This window comes from Emydura macquarii, unplaced genomic scaffold (genome assembly GCF_026122565.2).
Source record: "Emydura macquarii macquarii isolate MOO-44397 ecotype Brisbane River unplaced genomic scaffold, CSIRO-AGI_Emac_v2 contig_554, whole genome shotgun sequence".
NCBI lineage: Eukaryota > Metazoa > Chordata > Testudines > Chelidae > Emydura > Emydura macquarii.
The window spans coordinates 10,662,574-10,681,411 of NW_027130691.1; the positions used below are offsets into that span (position 1 = coordinate 10,662,574).

General features: G+C 40.9%; 1 protein-coding gene across 2 annotated transcripts in view; it reads right to left on the reverse strand.

Annotated features, from left to right (window-relative positions):
• The window catches only part of RIMBP2 (RIMS binding protein 2), a 271,038-nt gene that overhangs the window by 81,694 nt on the left and 170,506 nt on the right, over window positions 1–18,838 (reverse strand). For both annotated transcript variants that reach the window (XM_067539753.1, XM_067539754.1), the window contains exon 6: window positions 981–1,085. In XM_067539753.1, coding sequence (XP_067395854.1) covers window positions 981–1,085 — 105 coding nt within the window. The remainder of the gene's footprint in view (window positions 1–980; window positions 1,086–18,838) is intronic.

Here is an 18,838-nt window from a genome sequence, read left to right on the forward strand (position 1 = left end):
CTATGAGGAAAGATTGAAAAACTGGGTTTGTTTAGTCTGGAGAAGAGAAGGCTATGGGGGGACATGATAATAGTCTTCAAGTACATAAAAGGTTGTTATAAATAGGAGGGTGATAAGTTGTTCTCCTTACCATAGAGGACAAGACAAATAATGGGCTTAAATTACAGCTAATTACAGAGATTTAGGTCAGACATTAGGAAAAAACTTCCAAAATGTCAGGATAGTTAAGCCACAGAACAAATTACCTAGAGAGGTTGTGGAATCTCCTTCATTGGAGGTTTTTAAGAACTTCCTTCAAGCCTTAAACTATATGAATCTATGAATACAGGCAAGTTTGGCAGAATTTCATTTAAAAAAAATAATTTTAACAGATATAAATTTTAAGCATTTTTTCAGGTTTATTTATTTAAATTTTCACACCTCCACAAAATTATGGGCTTTAAGATTTTTTAGTTTTATTGATTTAAATCTTTCAGATGTGAGAAATTATGGAGGGGTCCAACAATAATTATTTATGTTGAGATTCAAAAATGTAAAGCTTTATAACCACTAAAATGCAAATTGTCAACATCACATCACAATATACAAAATAAATATCCATAAATCAAACTCTAAGTAGTTCTCAATAAGAATTTCTCTTACTTTGCTTATCCGTAAATTTTGATTATCATCAATTGAAATATTTTTTCGTCAGTTTGGGCATGTACAGTAAAACAGATTTTTACCAATGTTATAAGATAAATATCTAATCCTTCCACACCTAAATATAGCTATTTGAATCAAAGATTGAGACACACATGCACTACTTCTTCATGAAAAGTCAGTCTAAACATTTTAGAAAAAGAGGAGACTGAGCTTTGGAAAGTAGATGCCCGTTAGAGAGACTCAGATTAAACACAGCTGGACTCAGATCCATTTCTTTACCCATGCCCATTCACTGCAATTTGCCATTTTGCTTGGTTTTCATTTTCTTCACTTACCTTCTGCAGGAGTTCAATTTCCTGCTGTTTTGCATTGAGGACAGCCAAGGCTTGCTCATGCTCCAATTCCAGCTGTTGCCGCCGTTCAGCAGCCTCTCGCATATGCTGTTTCAGGGGAAAGAAAACCAACTTGTTAGAAGATTTAAATGTATCTTTCTGAAATTAAATATGCTACCATTTTAAAGCATGATGCTGATCTGAATATAAAATCTCTCTTTAGTATCCAGATGTGCAAACCAGATAGAATTTTTATTCAATCAGGCCCTAGGGGCATATTTCCACTGCAGTGCATGGTTAGTTTGATATGAATCTCCATTAGTGGATAGCAATACATAGCCTATGGCACACAGTTGAGCAGTTCAGATTCCATCCAGTAGAGTGCAGTGTTACCATATACCCTGGACACCTCATCAGAGCATTGCAAACTATACCACATTAAATAGTTTCATCTCAGGAAAATTTTAGCTTGACAAATTCCCTAACTGAGCCTTTATTTGGAATCTTGTTTTTTCATTTGCTTCATGCACATCCATCACAAAGAAATATCCTAACCTTGATGCTCTATCTGCCTACTATTTATAACAACACATACAGAGAAAAAATAAGATAGATGGATTTGGATAAAATTGACTACACAGTACTGAAAAATATAATTTTTAAAAAAGAAAACCTTCAATTAATGACCTAAGCTAATATGACGCAAGGACTCTTCAGAAGAGCACAAACAGACCAATGCCAAGACACCCTTTGTAGATACTAATCTTTTTCATTAAAGGATAACAGAGCTCAGTTTCATTATTATACTTTCAAAACACCTTGTGCAATAAATGAAAATAAAAAAAGATCTCTTCCTAGATCCTGATCTCTTCCCTGCTGAAGCCAATATTACAGATTGAGTGCACAAGCACAATATGTTACTTGTGGCAGTGATGGTTACTATGTGAAAACCATAGCAGATAACTGCGCTGGAGGGCAGAAATGATACTGGCTTGCCATTGACTATAATGGGGTCAGAATTTCTCTCACTATGTATATGAGAAAGGTCTTACCCACATGGGTCTATTTGTCACTAACGAGTTATCATTCTGGGTTACGTGTGATTAATAACTAAGAGGGACAGTATAAAAAGGCTGGCTTGTGTGTATTTGCTAAGAAGACAGCAACGTCTTCAATATTATATCGGGCTTCCCTTTGGTGGCTGATTTTTTTAATATTTACTTTTTATTGATGAGTTAGTGAAAAACCACAGTCCAAGATCTTCAAAACTAACTGTTGATTTTGGGTTTCTGAATCATTGAATGGGTGCCCAATCTGAGCCGCCTTAAGAAGGCCTGGTTTTCAGAGAACGAGAGCTCATCACCTGCTGAAAATCAGGCCCTTTTCAGGCATCTCAGCTTGGGTGATGTCAAAAATCAAGGCACCCAAAAATCACTAGTCATTCTTTAAAATATTGTTTATGTTGTATAACTTTCAATCTTTCAAACTTTCCCCCAAGGCTAATATATCCACCAAAGCTGTTCGCGTGGGTTTAAATCTCCCCCACCAGCCCCAGCATAGGGGACTGACTGTTCTGTTAATTTAAGAGTTCCACAGGGCTCATCAGAAAAGTACAGCACATTGGGAAGATGTGAGCAACTTTTTGTTGTGCTCTGCAGCACTAGTTCTTCTACTTGTACTTTCCTGCTGACACTTGCAAGGAAATAAAGGAATGATTCAAAGTGGAGCACAGCTCTAGTAAATACAAGCAAGAGGATTTAATATACTTTTTTGTTACGTAGCATGCATGACTAGGGAACAAGAATGCAGCCCCCCCATTCCTCAAAAAAAAAAAAAAGACATGATGGGATTAGGCATTTGAATGAATTTAAGCAAAGTTAAACGGTTATTTGAAAAATCAAAGTTGATAAAAATACATCATCATTTGTGGGGTAAGAATTGAGAACAAAAGGAACTAAGGGACAAGGGCTGAAAGTGGTAGACCAGCATTTAAACAGAAACTGATTAGAATCGTTCCTTGAGTAAGTGATAAGCAGCTGCTGAACAACTTCTAACAGTGACAGGCATTAAATAAAAACCTTGTTAGAGGTTAAAAAGCCCACATTTTGTGAAAATAAAATCTTTCCTGTAGACTGGACATGGGCAGGTTGTTTACATGGTCTGTTCAGATGCCACTGCTGGTAGAGTAACATGAAGGAGGTGGAAGGTGTATGTGCAAATCATGGGTTCACACACATAAATTTGGTTTTCAGGTGGCACCAGGCTTTTCTAACCTTCTGCAACAGTGTTTGCAATCTATTTGCAAGCGAATGGATGCCACTAAACTCTAGTGTCTAAAAATATTTCACTCTGAGAAAACTCTACAGCACACGTAAGTTAATTTTACTTTGGAGACACTAATTTTGTTAAATAGCCAACACAAGGGGACAGTCCAAGAATATCTTACTAATAGCAGACACAATGCCCAGAATATTGTCAGTGGAAGAGAAATGTCAGCATTCCGGCTGTATCTCTTTAAAGAAATGGTATTATTGAACCATCAGTCACACGGGCCCATGAACAGGCACATCACAGAAAGCCAACGGCACCGTCTCTGCCTTCAAGAGAAGTCTGATTTCATCCCATAATTTTGCAGTTCAGTGGAGCCTATTCTAAACTCTACTTAAGGTTTTGTGTAGTCTCTGTTGAGGATTTAGCATCTTGACTGCAGAGTTTATAACCAGGGCTGCAGGCTTTAGATTCTCATGTGTTTTACAAAGTTACCCCAATAAATTCACAGGAAATACCTACTTTGCTCAGCATTTGACTATGACCAAAGATTGCAGGCCTGATTCTTGTCTCTGGTATAACTCCATCGACTTAATAGAGTTATTCCTGATTTACACTAGAATCAGGCTCTGTGTCTTGTATCCATGTGCTTTCAACAGCTCTCATGTAGAAGTCTACAGGATTCAGACACTGCTGGTGCTTCCTTAAATTTCTTTTAAGGCAACTCAGGGGCAGAATGTGCACAGTATAATGATGACAACCTCACTCAAATAATCTGCAAAGCCAGTAAGTCTCACAAAAAATCCAATAACTTCACTCCACTCCTCAAAGATTTAATAGCAGATTTGCTGTAGCACAGTCTGATGTTATTAAGACTACACCATTTTTACAAAACCTATTACAGTACATTTACTAGTATGCTATGAAGAATTATAAATAATTAATATTTAAATCTGTTACAATGAATGGACAAAGTACATGTGATAATGCAGGATCCTTATTCTTTGAGGTTTTTTCTTTTCTTTTGTCAGTTTGCTTAATCACAACATTTGGTAATCTGCATTTCATAGAGTCATCAATTTCAGGGAACATTAGATCATCTAGTCTGGCCTTAGTGCACCTCAAAGTCATTTTAGTGCAAGTCTACAACATTGCACTATAATTGCTGAAATGCTGCTTTACAATCTAACCTAGTAGGGGCAGCAAAGGAGGTGAAGGAGGAGATAGCATTAAGTTTTCGGAGAAAAAAAAAGCATATAATTTCTCTTTCCTTGGTCTAAACAAAACCCTTTATTTCCAAAGTTTCATCCTTATGAGACAAGGATCAACCACTTTTAATTTTAATTCCCATTCTAGGGCTTTAAAGGCAGGTGAAACAGAAAGGTTTTACACGGGCTTTTGCAACTAACTGGTGACTTCAGGATGGAATTCTGTGTCTATCACATTGGCAGAGCTGTATGAAGGTGGCCGCATTCCACTAGTCCACGCTATGGTTGGCCTTAGCTAGTGCTAGCATGCTAGAACTTCACTAAACATGAAAATTCATTCCCCCCCACTTTTTCTCCTCTTCTTAAAAAGAATTAATATTTAGTTCCGATGCATGGAGTCATTCAGATATCATGAAGAAAATATACATTTAGAAGAGCACACAGAAAACCTTGGGAAGACCTCACATTTAAAAACACTAGGGAAGGCCACTTCCTCCTGCAGGAAAAAATGTGGAAAGAAACCTCAAGGCAGAGTGTGGGGGAGTGGCGGACCTTGTAGAGTTTCTCCCAGATCAGAGGCAGGATCCTGCTGTGAAATAGGCAGTGGGTTTGCAGAAGCCTCTGTGTTGCACCTTCGCCCTATGCAGCTGTACTCCAGCTCCCTATCGGCTTCTTCTACCAGGAGCTGCCTTTGGAAGCTCCCTGAAAGGATGCAGATGGGCTTTGCTCAGGGGAGGCGCTGGCTGTGTCAGCTTTTGTGAGCACCTCAAAACAAACGCGCCACAGGGGAAGAGGTTTTGCAGAGGAAGCCGACATTATGTACAACTGCAAGAAAACTGGTCGAAAACCTTACCCTGAGAGCAGAACTATTTTTGAAGTCCTGATATTTATAACTGGCTGTCGACATTAACACTGACTCAACTGACTTTCAAATATCAGAGCTTTGTTTCTGAAAGATAGAATGTGACACTGAATGTGGTGCAAATTGAATTCACACCAGAACATAATGATCAAAGGGCTTGTCATCTGTTCTTGCAGACACTGTCCTGTCACAGGGGAGTGAAGGAAAAAGTTGGCCTACTGTACGTCAGAATAAAGAACTACTTTCTGTGAGGGACTACCTACATTTAACTTTTCAAAGAGTTAACTAATTCAGCACGTTCTGGTACTTACTCATCAGCTGACTTAACATATCTTGACATGATAGAAGGAATAACTAAATTTCTTTCTCAAAAAACCAGACTTAATATTCTTCAAACCTTTTCAAAGATAGGAAAGCAGCTGGCCATTTTTAAACTAAATATTTTCAAGGTAATATTAGAATTATATAATACATAGTTAATTCCATCCAAACAAGCATTAGGTCAAGAAGCATGCAAAGGTAGTTGTTATTTGCATTGTAGTAGGGTCTAGGAGCCCAGTAATGGATCAGGACCCCACTGTGCTAGGTTCTGTTCAGACAGAATCAAAAGATGGTCCCTCCCCCAAACAACTTACAACCAAAGTATAAGACGTAAGAGACAACAGGCAGATGGGAAGCACAAAGAAACAGGGAGATGATATTGATCAGCATGATAGGCAGTGGTCTCAGCACACTACCTGCCTTCCCACTCTAAATTTTTTGTAGGAATCCCAGCACAGGAGGATTTTAAGAAGGGACTTGAAAGTGAATAATGAGCTAGCTTTGTGGATGTTTACAGAGAGCTTCTCCCAAGCCGTTCACTGTAGAAGTTGACCTAGATCTGTAAAACTGGGCTAGAAATTCATGTCCAAAACAACTTTCTTGTGCTACATTCCTGATTCTATTGTAAAATGGCACTGCACAGGTGCCATGACACCTAATCCCTTAGAAATATGACCCTATTTGATAATATGGTTTGGATATGACTACATCATTTATCATATACACTACTCACGTAGCATATGATAATGGCCCTCCTAAAACAGAAATAATAAGACAGTTAAATACAGTCAGAAAAAACATATATATTGGGAACTGTAAAGCTGTCCCACCCATTGCTAGTGGCTAAATATGTAATTAAAACAAGCACCTGTAATTCTTTTAAACTAAGAGGAGTTTTTATTATGTAAGCTATTCAAACCACCACCTCTCTTTAAACATACCCTATGTGTGTAGAGCTGTCTGGATAGCAAAGCCTCTGGAGCAGTAAACTGCCTCTACCTCCCCAGAGAGCATCTGCAGAGTTTTATCAGGGATTTTCTTTCAGTACCTAGCAAATGAGTTGAAAAAGTTTAATTAAACCAGAAAACTACAGCTCAGGGTGTTTCGTTCCTAGCAAACACTGCAGAGAATTGATGTGCAATATCATGAATGCGTGAGGTGAGGGAAAAGCAAACATGATGAGAGAAGCGTTCTGGGAGAAAGAGGAACCTTTAGTTCCAAAACGCAATATTTTCTAATGCATTTCCCCAGTCACAGGTCAACAGAGAGCATCTGCAACCTAAAGAGGATAATGACAGGACTACTATATATGTAGGCTTGGAAAGATTAGATTTCTATCAGTAAATATCTGTAAATGTTTATTGCACTGTACACACACAAACAGACAAGAATATTTCCATCAATAATAATCAAAATTTACAAATACTCCAAGTAAGGAAAATGCTGCTTGAGAACTTATTAAGAGTTTGATTGAAGGAAATTTACTTTGTATACTTTGACGTGATGTTGACAATTTGTCTTTTAACTGTTTTAAAGCTTGAATGTTTTGAATCTCAATGTTTACTGTCATTAAATAAATATTGTGTTATCCTCCCTCCATTTCTTGCAACTGTGAAACTGGGTAAACATAGGAAAAATGCTTAAAATAAACATAGATATTATCCATCAAATTTATGGGAAAAAAAAATACTGCCAAACACAGACAAAACAAGTCCACCTGCACTCGGCTTCCATTGTACCAGGCCTGCATCATCATGTTATCACTGACCCTTACCTCCCACCCATGACCAGTCATTTTATTATCACCTAAACTTGCCCTTTCCTCGCTATCCTCAGGGCTAAAGCCCTTGTCAAAGCCTTGAATATTCGGCCTCCTTAGCCACCCTAATTTTTGCCTCTGACTCTTCCAAGCCAAAAATGTCACAGCTGATGTCATACCCCTCTCCCATCACTTCAACATCACCCTCGCTGGGAGTCCCACCCTCATTTCTAAACTGCAAAGGGACCACAGAACTCATGTGGAATGGCTTCCAACATAAGTGTGCTCTGCGTACATTTTGCTAAACTAATCTAGTCCAGTAAGAGATATTCCCCAGGATGCGACTGGGCAGAGAGACTGAGTAAACAAGTTTTAGGAGCTGGAAATTACCTGGGCCACAGTAGCATCACAGCTCTGATTCTGAGCATTACTTCACTGATTGCGATCTCAGCCTGCAGCACTAACTAGGGATAGGTTCACTTAAAGGTACTAGTGTGAGCCTTTGCTTTCTCTTGTGACAGTCCCCAATCTCCCTCCTGCCTTCATGTGCTACTCAGAGCTGCTGGTTTGCTGCAAACTATGACCTGTAGGCTGAACTCCATCGCAGGGGACAGAGAGGGGGCAACTTCAGAAATCTGTTGGCTATAATGCAGAGAGGCGGGATGCAGTGAAATCAGCCCCTTCCATGTCTGTCCAGTCAAGGCCAGGATTTAGGGAGAACATGTGTCATGACACTAGGAAATAGTGTTTCACCAGTCTGGAAGTTAGAAAGCCAGGGCGAACTACAGGGTCTTGTACCAATAGTGGGGTAGTATCATAAATACGTAATGTGGCGGATGCATGGCTCATTGCAGTACCACTTATTACCACTGGGGGGACTCCTTGTGGCTATGGAGCCGCTCTAGCCTGAGTCCCTACAGGCTGCAGTGTAACTGGCTACTAGAAGTACCCTGGCCTCCCCAGCACCTAGACTGCAGGCCGCAGAGGGAGGAGTCACAGAGCAGGGAATCGAGGATTCTGTGGGGCTAGCCCCCAGAGGCACAGCACAAGGCTCTTGCAGCCCCTGCCCAGGAATCTCTGCAGCAATTGGGCTACAAGCGGTAGAGGGTTGTGGCACAGAGCAGGGAATAGAAGCTTCTGCAGAACTAGACATCTTTCCTCATAGAAACATATTTGTGAAGGAAAAATCTGACCTAGAACATCCCGAACATTGCCTTTTCTCTGGCTTTCGAGGCTTGAGAGGAGCCAAAGCCTTTATACTACGTAGTAAAACCAGAGTCGGTGGCTTATGGGACACAAAGATACTTTAGGATCTTTAAACGACTGAAAAGACTAATTATCTTCAACAAGCTAAACCTCCTCTTTATTCAATTACTTCCTCTTTCTCCTTAGATAAAAAAGCATTGTTTGCTTATGCATTACAAAACAATCTTGTAATGACATGTTTGTGTACTGAGACAATGCAGCTACATGATAGACGGGACGGGAATAGTTCCCAAAGATGAACATATTGAAAAACCCTTGTATTACAAAGCAAGGAGCAAACTCTGCACCTCTTTCACTCAGACCCATCTGCATCAACTGAACATTGTTTCAGAAGCATTCCCTAGAAACTGGGAATCATATGAATGACGTAAAATGAAACGTGCAAAAGGCCACCCCTAACAGACAAACTCCCATCTTAAAAGATCACCTCAAGTATCCCCCAATGTACTAAGTACACGATACTCGGGACTGTTCCTTTAAGGGCTGAGCATGCCAAGCAGTGAGTCTGGGCAGGGCACTGTGAAGCACCTGTTGTGCAAAGCCAGTTGGAACTTGCACAGAATAAGGCAAGTACCTGAAACACTGAGTGATCGCTGACCACCACCAGCACCACTCTGTTCTAAGCTTAGTAGAAGACCCATCTCTTTAAGTGAACAATTTCAGTGGCTGTTTAAAACAGGCTACAAAAACAGAAAGCAGGAGTTCTTAGCTTCCTTTTTAGCTAGTGCACTTAACTTGCTGAGTCATCCCATCTTCACCTGTCTCCCAGCATAGTTTTGATGTCATTCCACAATCATTGCTCAAAAAGGAAAGGAAGAAAAAAAAAAAGGGGGGGGAAGGCTTTTGGGCTTGAAGCAAAGAGACTAAAATGTTCTCTTAATCCACTCGGGCTTGATCCCACCAGGTCATGATTGAGGTGAGCTAAGAAGGAGCAATCTGGCAAAAGTACTTTCTCTTTAACAATAGCCCAGAAGAGAAAAAGAGAGAGATTTGCTTTTGGTGAAGACTCAACAACTCTTTATCTCATCCCTTAGAAAACGAGCCTCAGGAAATCTCAAAAAAAAACCTACGAAGCAGACTATAAAAAGTGACATCAAGATTTAAGGTCAGGTACATGAGGCCAGTTCATCACTCCACTGGCCACCAGCTCACAGAGTTTGCCTCTCACAAAGACAAGGCATTGTAAAATAAATAAATAAATCCATAAATCTGAATAAGAGCCAGTTATAAACTGAAACCTTAGGAGGTTTTTATCCTGAAGCTAAGGAGCCACTGTGAGCCATTATCTGTTTTTAATAACTTTAGATTGGCTTAGCATCCTTACAGAGAGTCTAGTAAAATATGACACGTTTTGATGACATCTCATGACTTTACCGGAGCCAGACATGAAGGAAAAAAGTAACTGAAAAATAGAGATAAACACTGCAGATTTGAAGGGAGACTTTAAAATAACTGATTGACTTGGTGAAAGAAAACTGCTTCAAAAAAGGAGCCACAGTGGCTTACCCACCAAGATATGGCAGGAATAGTCATGCCAAAAGAAGTTAATGGCCAATTATCCTGTCTCCAACAAAAGATTATGCCAGAAATTTCAGAGGAAGGAATAAAATGCCAGACACAATAGGGTGTGATTATGTAATACTACAGTGTGAGAGAAATATCCTCCTCACTCCAACCAATAAGCAGTTTATGACCTGTATATCAAGCCTTTTAATTTTGTTCTAATTAATACAACTCTGAATGCTCTTCTTAGTCACATATATATTTAACCCTACTTTAATTTTAGTACATTATTTGTCTCTGCAATATTTTGCAACAGTGAGTACCAGAAGTTGACTGTATGTTGCATAAAAAAGTATTTCCTTAGAATTCCCAAATCAATATCCTCAACCACTCAAATATTCAGCTCACCCCCTTTCCCCAAACGCCTGTAAAAATGATGAGCTTTGCAGCGTGCCTGATCTGAAGGCTAAGAGACCAAGCACAGGGAATCCGTTTCCCAAGCCAAAGGGCTCTCATGCTGAACACCCTGTCCACCACCTTTTCCCATTTCAACTAAGGAAGATCCATCTTGAGCACCAATGCTGAGTGCAACTGCGACAGTAAGGAGCCAGCTGTGCATACAGAGGTCCAGTATGCAGCACATCTCCTTCAGTGTTTATTGCATAAGAGGCAAGCTGCTGCATGTTGCACTAGCTGGAGCAACTGTATGACCTTTGCTTTCATCCCTATGTAGAGTATATGGTCAAGTTTTCTTTTGACAGACCCTGTGACTCCTTTATGTTGTCTTCCCACTTCCATATCAACATCCCTGCTTGGGTAACAAAAAGAGGGCATCTTTATAACTGTGCTCAGAGAAGACTGAATATGACCCTCTAGTTTCTTTTCTTGGAAACCACAGACTAAATGCATGTTTGCGACCATTCAAAAGACAGATGAAAAAAGGGTTGGGGGAGACAGAACAACTGGGGCTGTAGCTCGGGTAGTGAACGAAGAAGGAGAAGTGGGAGAAGTCACAGAGGAGAGATTTCAGAGGCACAGTTTTGTTGGTTATAACATCTTCAGCAAATGAAGCATTACAAATTACTTTTACTTTAAAATGTCAGCCTGCAGTATGCCAGACTTCTTCCTTAATATGAGGCTTTGGGGAATTCAGCTGTGAGAAAGTGTTTCATTTATTGAGGAATACTTGAGATTGGAAAAGCCATAAACTGGAGGGAAACCGTGTGGTTTACTTAATTTAGTCCCCAGTTTTTCACCTCTGGAATAAACCCAGAGAAGAATAAATACTGCATTATTTTGATTAGATGGTTGTAATAAGTCCAAAATATATTATTTTAGCCATAACATCTGACACAGAGGGCAAGACCGGTAGTTACAGGTTTGTCTGAGAGTTAGAGAGTTCAAGGCAGAGCTGAGCCCTAGCAGATCTAAATGCACCTTAGCGCTCTTGACTCAAGGACTCATGGAAATAGATTTTAAAAGCTAAAATCCGTTAAAGACAAAATGGGAATTTAGGGAGCTCAGCATCTCATAGGATTGGCCCCTAAAACTGCCCTGTTGAAAGATGTTATATCAACACACTGAAGATATCTATTGACAACCAGGTGGAGGATGCGGAACAGTAGAAAAAGCTTCCTCACACTGCCCTGCCAATGAACCTCAGCTCTGATCTGGAGTGTCCACCCTTAGAAGTAAGAAATGGTCACTCTCTTGGCTCATTCCTTCTTTAGCTTTCCTGGTAAACTGCCAGCAAAGCGACTAATCAATGCCAATCATGGTCGTGGCAACTGAGACACGGAAAACTGTTACAGTAGAACAAATAGACTATCATTACAGTAGAAATGTAATCAATAAACAAGTCTGGGGAACATGCTTTAAGTTTAGAGATGGAGTAAGTTACAATTACCCTCAGAAAGGTCACTTTCATGAAAATTAACAGGGTAACAAATGGGTCTGGAGATGTCAGTGCACTGAAAAATTAAAAAGCACGCCTGAGGCTTGGAAGCTGTAGCAATTCAAGGCCCATCAAGGGAGTGTGTACAACAGGAATGTGTGTGCACAAACATCTTTGTACATTGGATATTCACAGTAAACAAACACACTTGTATACTTCTAAAATTGGGCCCCTAGTGTGTAGATAAAGTGTGTTTTAAATGCCTTCAGGGAAGGCGTGGAGGTGGGGGAAAGCGCAGTATGTTGCTTCTCACAACTTATACAAACCTTGGCAAGTCATGCAAACTGTTGAGTTTTGAAATGAGCTCTGCATGTATGTGGGAGAAAGAGACAGAAAGTGAGAAACAAGCCCTATTAGCCTGTTTTTGGAACCTTTTCTGCCTGCATATTACTGGAAGATTCTTTATCTGAGGACTCTTGCTCTCAGAGACCCTTCTTTCTCTCTCTCCCCCAACAGTAAGAGCATTATTAGCTTTGCATTTTTACTACAGCTGCTCAGAAGTTGTTTCACAGAAAGTTTTCTCATTAAAAATAAAGGGGTTTCTCTGAAAACAATTTTTTTTCAGGAAAAAACAGCTTTGGATGAAAATATTCACCAACTGCAAACTATTAGTTTCAAAATGAAAACATTTCTGTTTTTAGTTGCCAAAAACTGAAAATTGATGATTTTTTATGAAAAAAAAAAATTTTTCTCCCAAAGGGGAAAAAATCATCTTCCAACCAGCTCTAACATTTACCATTTTTCACATCATTTGAGAGGCACAAGTACTTGTCTCTTTTTTCAATGCTCTCTATCTGGATCATATTGCTAAAACATCGCACATTCAGGCTGCAAACTATGGCCCAATCCTGCAAATTGGTCTGCACGGGCACTGGCCTCTGCTTGTGCAAGGCAGCTTGCAGGATCACTCCCTCCTATCATTATCTTTAGCCTCACTGGAAGTAGAAGATGGATGACAAAGAGCCCAACCATGCTGCATTCTTTACTACTGAACTTAACGTGAGTCAAGTCCTTACTGAATTAGGAGTACCGGATCAGCCCCTCAGTGTGCAAACATAAGTGTTAATGGGAATAAATAAATTAAACCAGGGTCCTAGCTCACCCTCCTCTACCTTCTTTCTGCAAACCTGAAGTAAGTAATTACCTCTGAACTTTCAAATGTGACCCCCGTGGGTAAGAGAGTCATCTAGTGGATAAGGCATGAAAGAGTTAGAAGACCTAGGTGCTAACCCCAACTCTCATTATTTACCCTTTGTGATATTAAGCAAATCACTTCACCATTCTCTTTCCTCTCCCATCCCTTGTCTGTCTTGGCAATGAGTCCTCAAAATCAGGCTTGCTGTGTATGACTATGAGCTCATATGTGAAATTTCTGACAGCCAAATTCTAGCTGCCCTGTGCTGATGCTAGTACTGTTGAGACAAGACTAATCAGATAAATTATCGAGATGGATCTGAATGGCAAAATTCATAAGAGAATCTGAACTTCCCCAAAGTTCAGGGCTGTTTGGATATAATGATTCGGTTCAGCTGGCCATGAAATTCAGATTCAGATCCAAACAACAAAATTCAAGGGTGGTTTTGGTTCAAATCTCACTTTATTGTATTAAGGCTGTAGTACTTTTAAATACAACTTCACTGGATACTGTCATCACAGAAATCCTCTTTACTTGTTAAAATCCCAATTTCTAGCATCTCAGTAGCACACATTTATCAGAACTGCTGATTACTAGCAAAAAGGAGATACGGTTCCACACAATGTTTTCCTCCTTCGGGGAGAGGCTATAGCACAACAAGATGTTGCTGCATTGCTGCAATCCAGCCCATTTTAAGGAAAACATCTAAACAGATGGGTTGCTCTGAAGATCAGAGAAAGGGAGTTTTAAATTTCACAAATATTCATTTATTTCACCTATATTTCCAATAGTTTCAGAAGAGAACATAAAATGCATTCCGTTACCTATAGCAGCAAATCCACCAGGGTCACACTCCCTTTTGTCTAATACAAAAGCATGAGGGAAAAAAGCACTGGTACCATTCAAAATGTTCATTTAGTAAAAACTAAGACAACTGCACTTTCAAACACAGACCCTGCGTCAGGTTCTGCTCTACAACAGTATAAATCTGGAATAATTCAAGTCAAGTCAATGTTCGCTAAATTCCAGATCCAAGCAGGGTCGAGTTGCATATTCTTCAAATTACCTTCTTGAATTGTGCATATGTTCTTTACTCTTTTTTTGCAATAATAATAATAATAATACTAAATAAAGTCCTCTGCTTGTGCAGCCATCTGCATAGCAGAGTTTCAAATGACATATATATATATATATGCACATATATATATATATAGGTCTAGTTGACGAAATATATACCGGACAAGAAGACAGGTTTTACTGCGCATATCAAAGTCTAACAGTGTAAGAGCCCAGCCAATAACCATTCTTATTTTGACACTAAATTTGATTAAATGCAAATATTACTGTCAATTCACAGCAGTGTATTTTTCAGCAGTCTCATGAGCCATGAATTTACAGTTAATTTCCTTTTTGCTTTTTTTCCTCTCTGCTACATGCCCCTTGAGTCAGTGAAGCTCTGCATCTCTCTAGTTTGTGTCCCAGATTCATTATATGGGGATCCTGGTCAGTAAGTCCTTTGTGAAATGAACTTTGGTTTTTTTGTCACGGTCCCTGGCAAGTACTAGAGCACGGACCAGAGTGGCGTAACACATCATTCAGCAATGTTTGTGGAGCTGTCAATTTTTTATTCCCCAGATGCCCAGGAAGGAAATAACACAGAAAGCAAATTAGCTTGTAGTCCTAAAGACGGTGTCCCTTCTTACTCGTAGGGAAGGTCATGCTGGTCTCAGGCAGGCAGCAGTACATCAGACCTCCACTCAAGTATGCAGTTTAATTTTCTTTTTCCATTACATGAATTTTTTATTTGCACCATAATTTTCTATTTGTTCTATTGGTGCAGACTGTCCACTGGCAGCTAGAACACTACTAGTGTCCTTCACAGCAATATTCAGAGTAGTTAAGACCCAGGGCCTTACAGCTCAGGCCTCCTGAAGCTTGCTGGGGCAGTTAGGTTTATGCAGCAGACAGCTGGATTCTGACATTCCCACAGTTCTCTGGTGGTTCAGTCAGAGGGATGTAACTTGTATCCATTATTGATTCCCTTCTGTTAAATTGAAAGCCTTTTCTTCATCTCTCGGTCAACATTAAATAAAAGCTATGGAGAGGTGTTTCAGAAGGGAGAGTTCATGAATCTCTAGCAACACAGAGAGACTTCTCCATGTTAATGATCGGGAGCAGCAGGCACCCACTTTCTTCATCACATGTATCTCCAAAGACCCAATCAGCTTCCACTGCAGCCAATGGCAAAACTCCCATTGAGTTCAGTAGGAGCACGAATCAAGCACTGAGTCTTTGCCAAACCCATTTCTAAATACATGACTGGCAGCTAAGACTAGAGCTGAATAACTGATTGTTTGGTTCAGTGGCTGAACCAAAAAATCCAAAACATAATTTGGTTTGTTTCAAACCAAAAGTGAATTTTTTCCAGTTTCTCTCAACAAAACACACAACCTCCCAAAATTTTGTTCAGGTCAAACAAAACATTTTAAAAACGTCATTTTAAAGAGACGTCTTTTTTCAAAAATGGCAATCTGATGTAACACTGTCCAAACAGTTTGTTTCAACATTTTAGTGGGTTTTTTGCCGAAACTATTAGCCAAATCTGACCAGAATTTGTGAATAGTTTCAATACATCAAAAAAATATTGCCCAGTTCTATCTATGACAAATATCAGCTCAAGTTTGCCAGCATTATTAATATAACATTCCTTGCAGAAAGATCTTGTTTGCAACCCTGAGTTCACTGAAGAACTCAGTCCATCTATTTTCATTTTAGTCCACATATTCGCCTCTTCTCAATGCACCTTTCCTTCCTCTATTTCATCTCTTGTTTGCTCACTGCTTCAGTGGTTTGAAAAGGGAAAACTTTAGGTTTTTCACCTTGTCAAAACAAGCCGCAACCTGACACCCTGTCAGCAAAAGCTCAATGCTGGATCATCATTCCATTCGAACTGTCTGAACACATCCTTAATCTTTCCAGACTGTGACAGTATGTCTGACGCACAGGCTGTGTTTACAATGTGTTTTCTCTTAAAAATTACGACTGTTGCACTATCAGCAATTAGGATTGTAAAAAGAAGTTTAATAAAGGATCTGTTTAAACGCTCTAAAAACAGAACGGTTAAACGCATGGGGAGAGGGGAGCCATGCTGGGCTCGGCTCCTCGCTGCCAAGCGAAAGCTGCCTAACTGCGGCTCCCCCACTGCGCATGCAGAGCCATAGTTGGGCAGCTCTCGCTCAAGGCAGAGTGGTGTACAGTGGGTCTCCAGCACCCCCGCGCAGGGCAGGATGGATCCCCGCTCCGACCAGATGGCAGCGTCCCCCGGCTGCCCCAGGAAGGGGGGGAATCTGTACCTGCAGGGGGGGAGGACACGCCACGTTCCTCCTCCTGCGTCCCGGGGACTTTCTGGCGCTCATGGCAGCAGCGGAGCCTGGCTCTGGCTGGGCTCCACCCCCCGCCCCCACACTTACCTGCCATGCAGAGCCTCTCCCCTCAGAGTCTCCTGCGCTCCTGCCCCCTGCGTGTCATGGACAGCCCTGCTGGCACCCCCCCAGGCTAGCGCCCAGGGGCCTCCCCCCCCCAGCATGCCACTGGCTCGCCAGGAGCTGAGCCAAGCCCAACTGCGGCTCTCGCGCCTCCTCCCTCCCCCACTCTGCACATACGGGAGAAGCTGCGCTGCGCTCCGCGTCTGCCCACGAGCAAGAGCTGCCCCGTTGTTCTCACTGGTGGGGAGCCGAGCCCAGCTGCCGCTTCCTTCCCCCCCCCCCAGTTTAAACGGTTATGAGCTGTTTAAAACGTTTAGATAGTGGATTACCGTTTAAACGTGTAGGCTTTTACCTCCCTACCAGCAATGCGTTTCCACCATTGGTAGAAACAGTGGTAGCTCTATGGTATCTATAATCTGTGTTTTTATTCCTGTGTCACGGGACCCTTTTTAGAGCACCTCTCGATTACGTAGTAAAAATCATGGGAAAGCCTTTTGTACACCAGAGCTGCACACTTCCTACCACTGGGGCGGCAGCAGCAGCGTCTATTCAAAACGCTGTTTCTGAGACCATTTTCCTGGCTCATCGCTCCAACTGCAACTTTGCATCACTCTACTGGGACCACGTCATCCCTCCCCAGCTCCCTCTTCTCCACCACATCAGACACAAGGCCCTTGACTTTAAGGGCCCTGTAAGGCCCTTCACCATTTAGTCCCACCCTGCCTATCAGACCTGTGGCTCATCTTGCTGCTGGGCCTCACCTTTGCTCTGCAAATGATGGTCCGCCTGCCTGACCACTTCTCATTCAAACACATCCATGCTTTCCCTCATGCTGCCCATCTTTGCATTGGAAAAGCTCCCTGGCAAAACCCCTGAAGCTGCCACTTCCCTGGCAAAATCCCTCCTCAAAAGCTAACTCTGCTGTGATGCCTACACATTGCTGCTAGTTGGCTTTGACTGGGCAAGTGATGAGCTGTGGCTTCTCTTTTCCCACTCAACTCTGTTTTACCATTCAATGTTACCTCATCGTCTCAGCTCCTCTCCACTCAGTAAAGCTCAGTAAAGTCAAAGCTGTGGTTATTTATTTTAAGACCTCTGGTTTGTCTAATTCTTGAGGAAAAACTAGGAGCTCTTACATCTTCAGTACATCAGTAATTCACGTTGTTTTATGCAAATGCAAATTACAAAGCTGTCAGGTGTGAACATTATAAGAATAGAGCAAAGGATGTATAAAGATTCAAAACTCAATTTACAGTTAAACACTGATAGCCAGATTCTGACAACATACACAAATAAGGGTATCACAATTTGGTCCTAAAGTTGTATCATATAATTTGATCCCATTAAAAGACATATAAAAATAAAACACATATGGACAACATTAAACAGAATTCTGCCTTTTGTGAATAGGAATATACATGCTTTAAAACTTCAGTGTGATAGGATGCAAGTATTGACAAATCCTGACATTGCAGAAATGGACTATGTTACCTGTGTTTCTACAGTATGTAGGAACTAGTGGAAAATGAAACCATTTGTTGATTGAATTATTTAATGGCAGCAATGCTACACATACCGTTATACAATAACCATCCAAAGAGAAGCGTGATAGTGCCCTTAACACACTATAAAATCCCTGAGTGAAAGGATTAAATGTGTGATTAAAAATAAAGAGAATTCGTTAAAGTTAAAAAGGAAGTGCCAAACTGATGACTCTGCAAATTGAAAACCTGTGTGTCTCTACAAAACAGCTGAAGCATGGACAGCAGTGGCATAAGCTTCTTCTGGAACGATTCAGCCTCAGTCTGGAGGGATCACATCTGAGATGAGAGGATACATTAGTCTCCGTGGCTCTCTCAGTTCTTGATTAGATTTCCAACAGTCATGGAATTGGTTCCAGATGTGCTAGTAGGCTTTTTCTGGTGTGCTGTGGACACCTGTCCCTAAGGACCTGTACGAGCACCCACTAGCTCAGTTCACAAGGTTAGAAACAGCATTCAGTTGGCAATGACTTTTTATCACTACCAACGTGGACAAGATTTGATCCCATGACATTCTGTATGCCACTGCCATCCCTTAAAGTGAAGCATTTCAAATCTT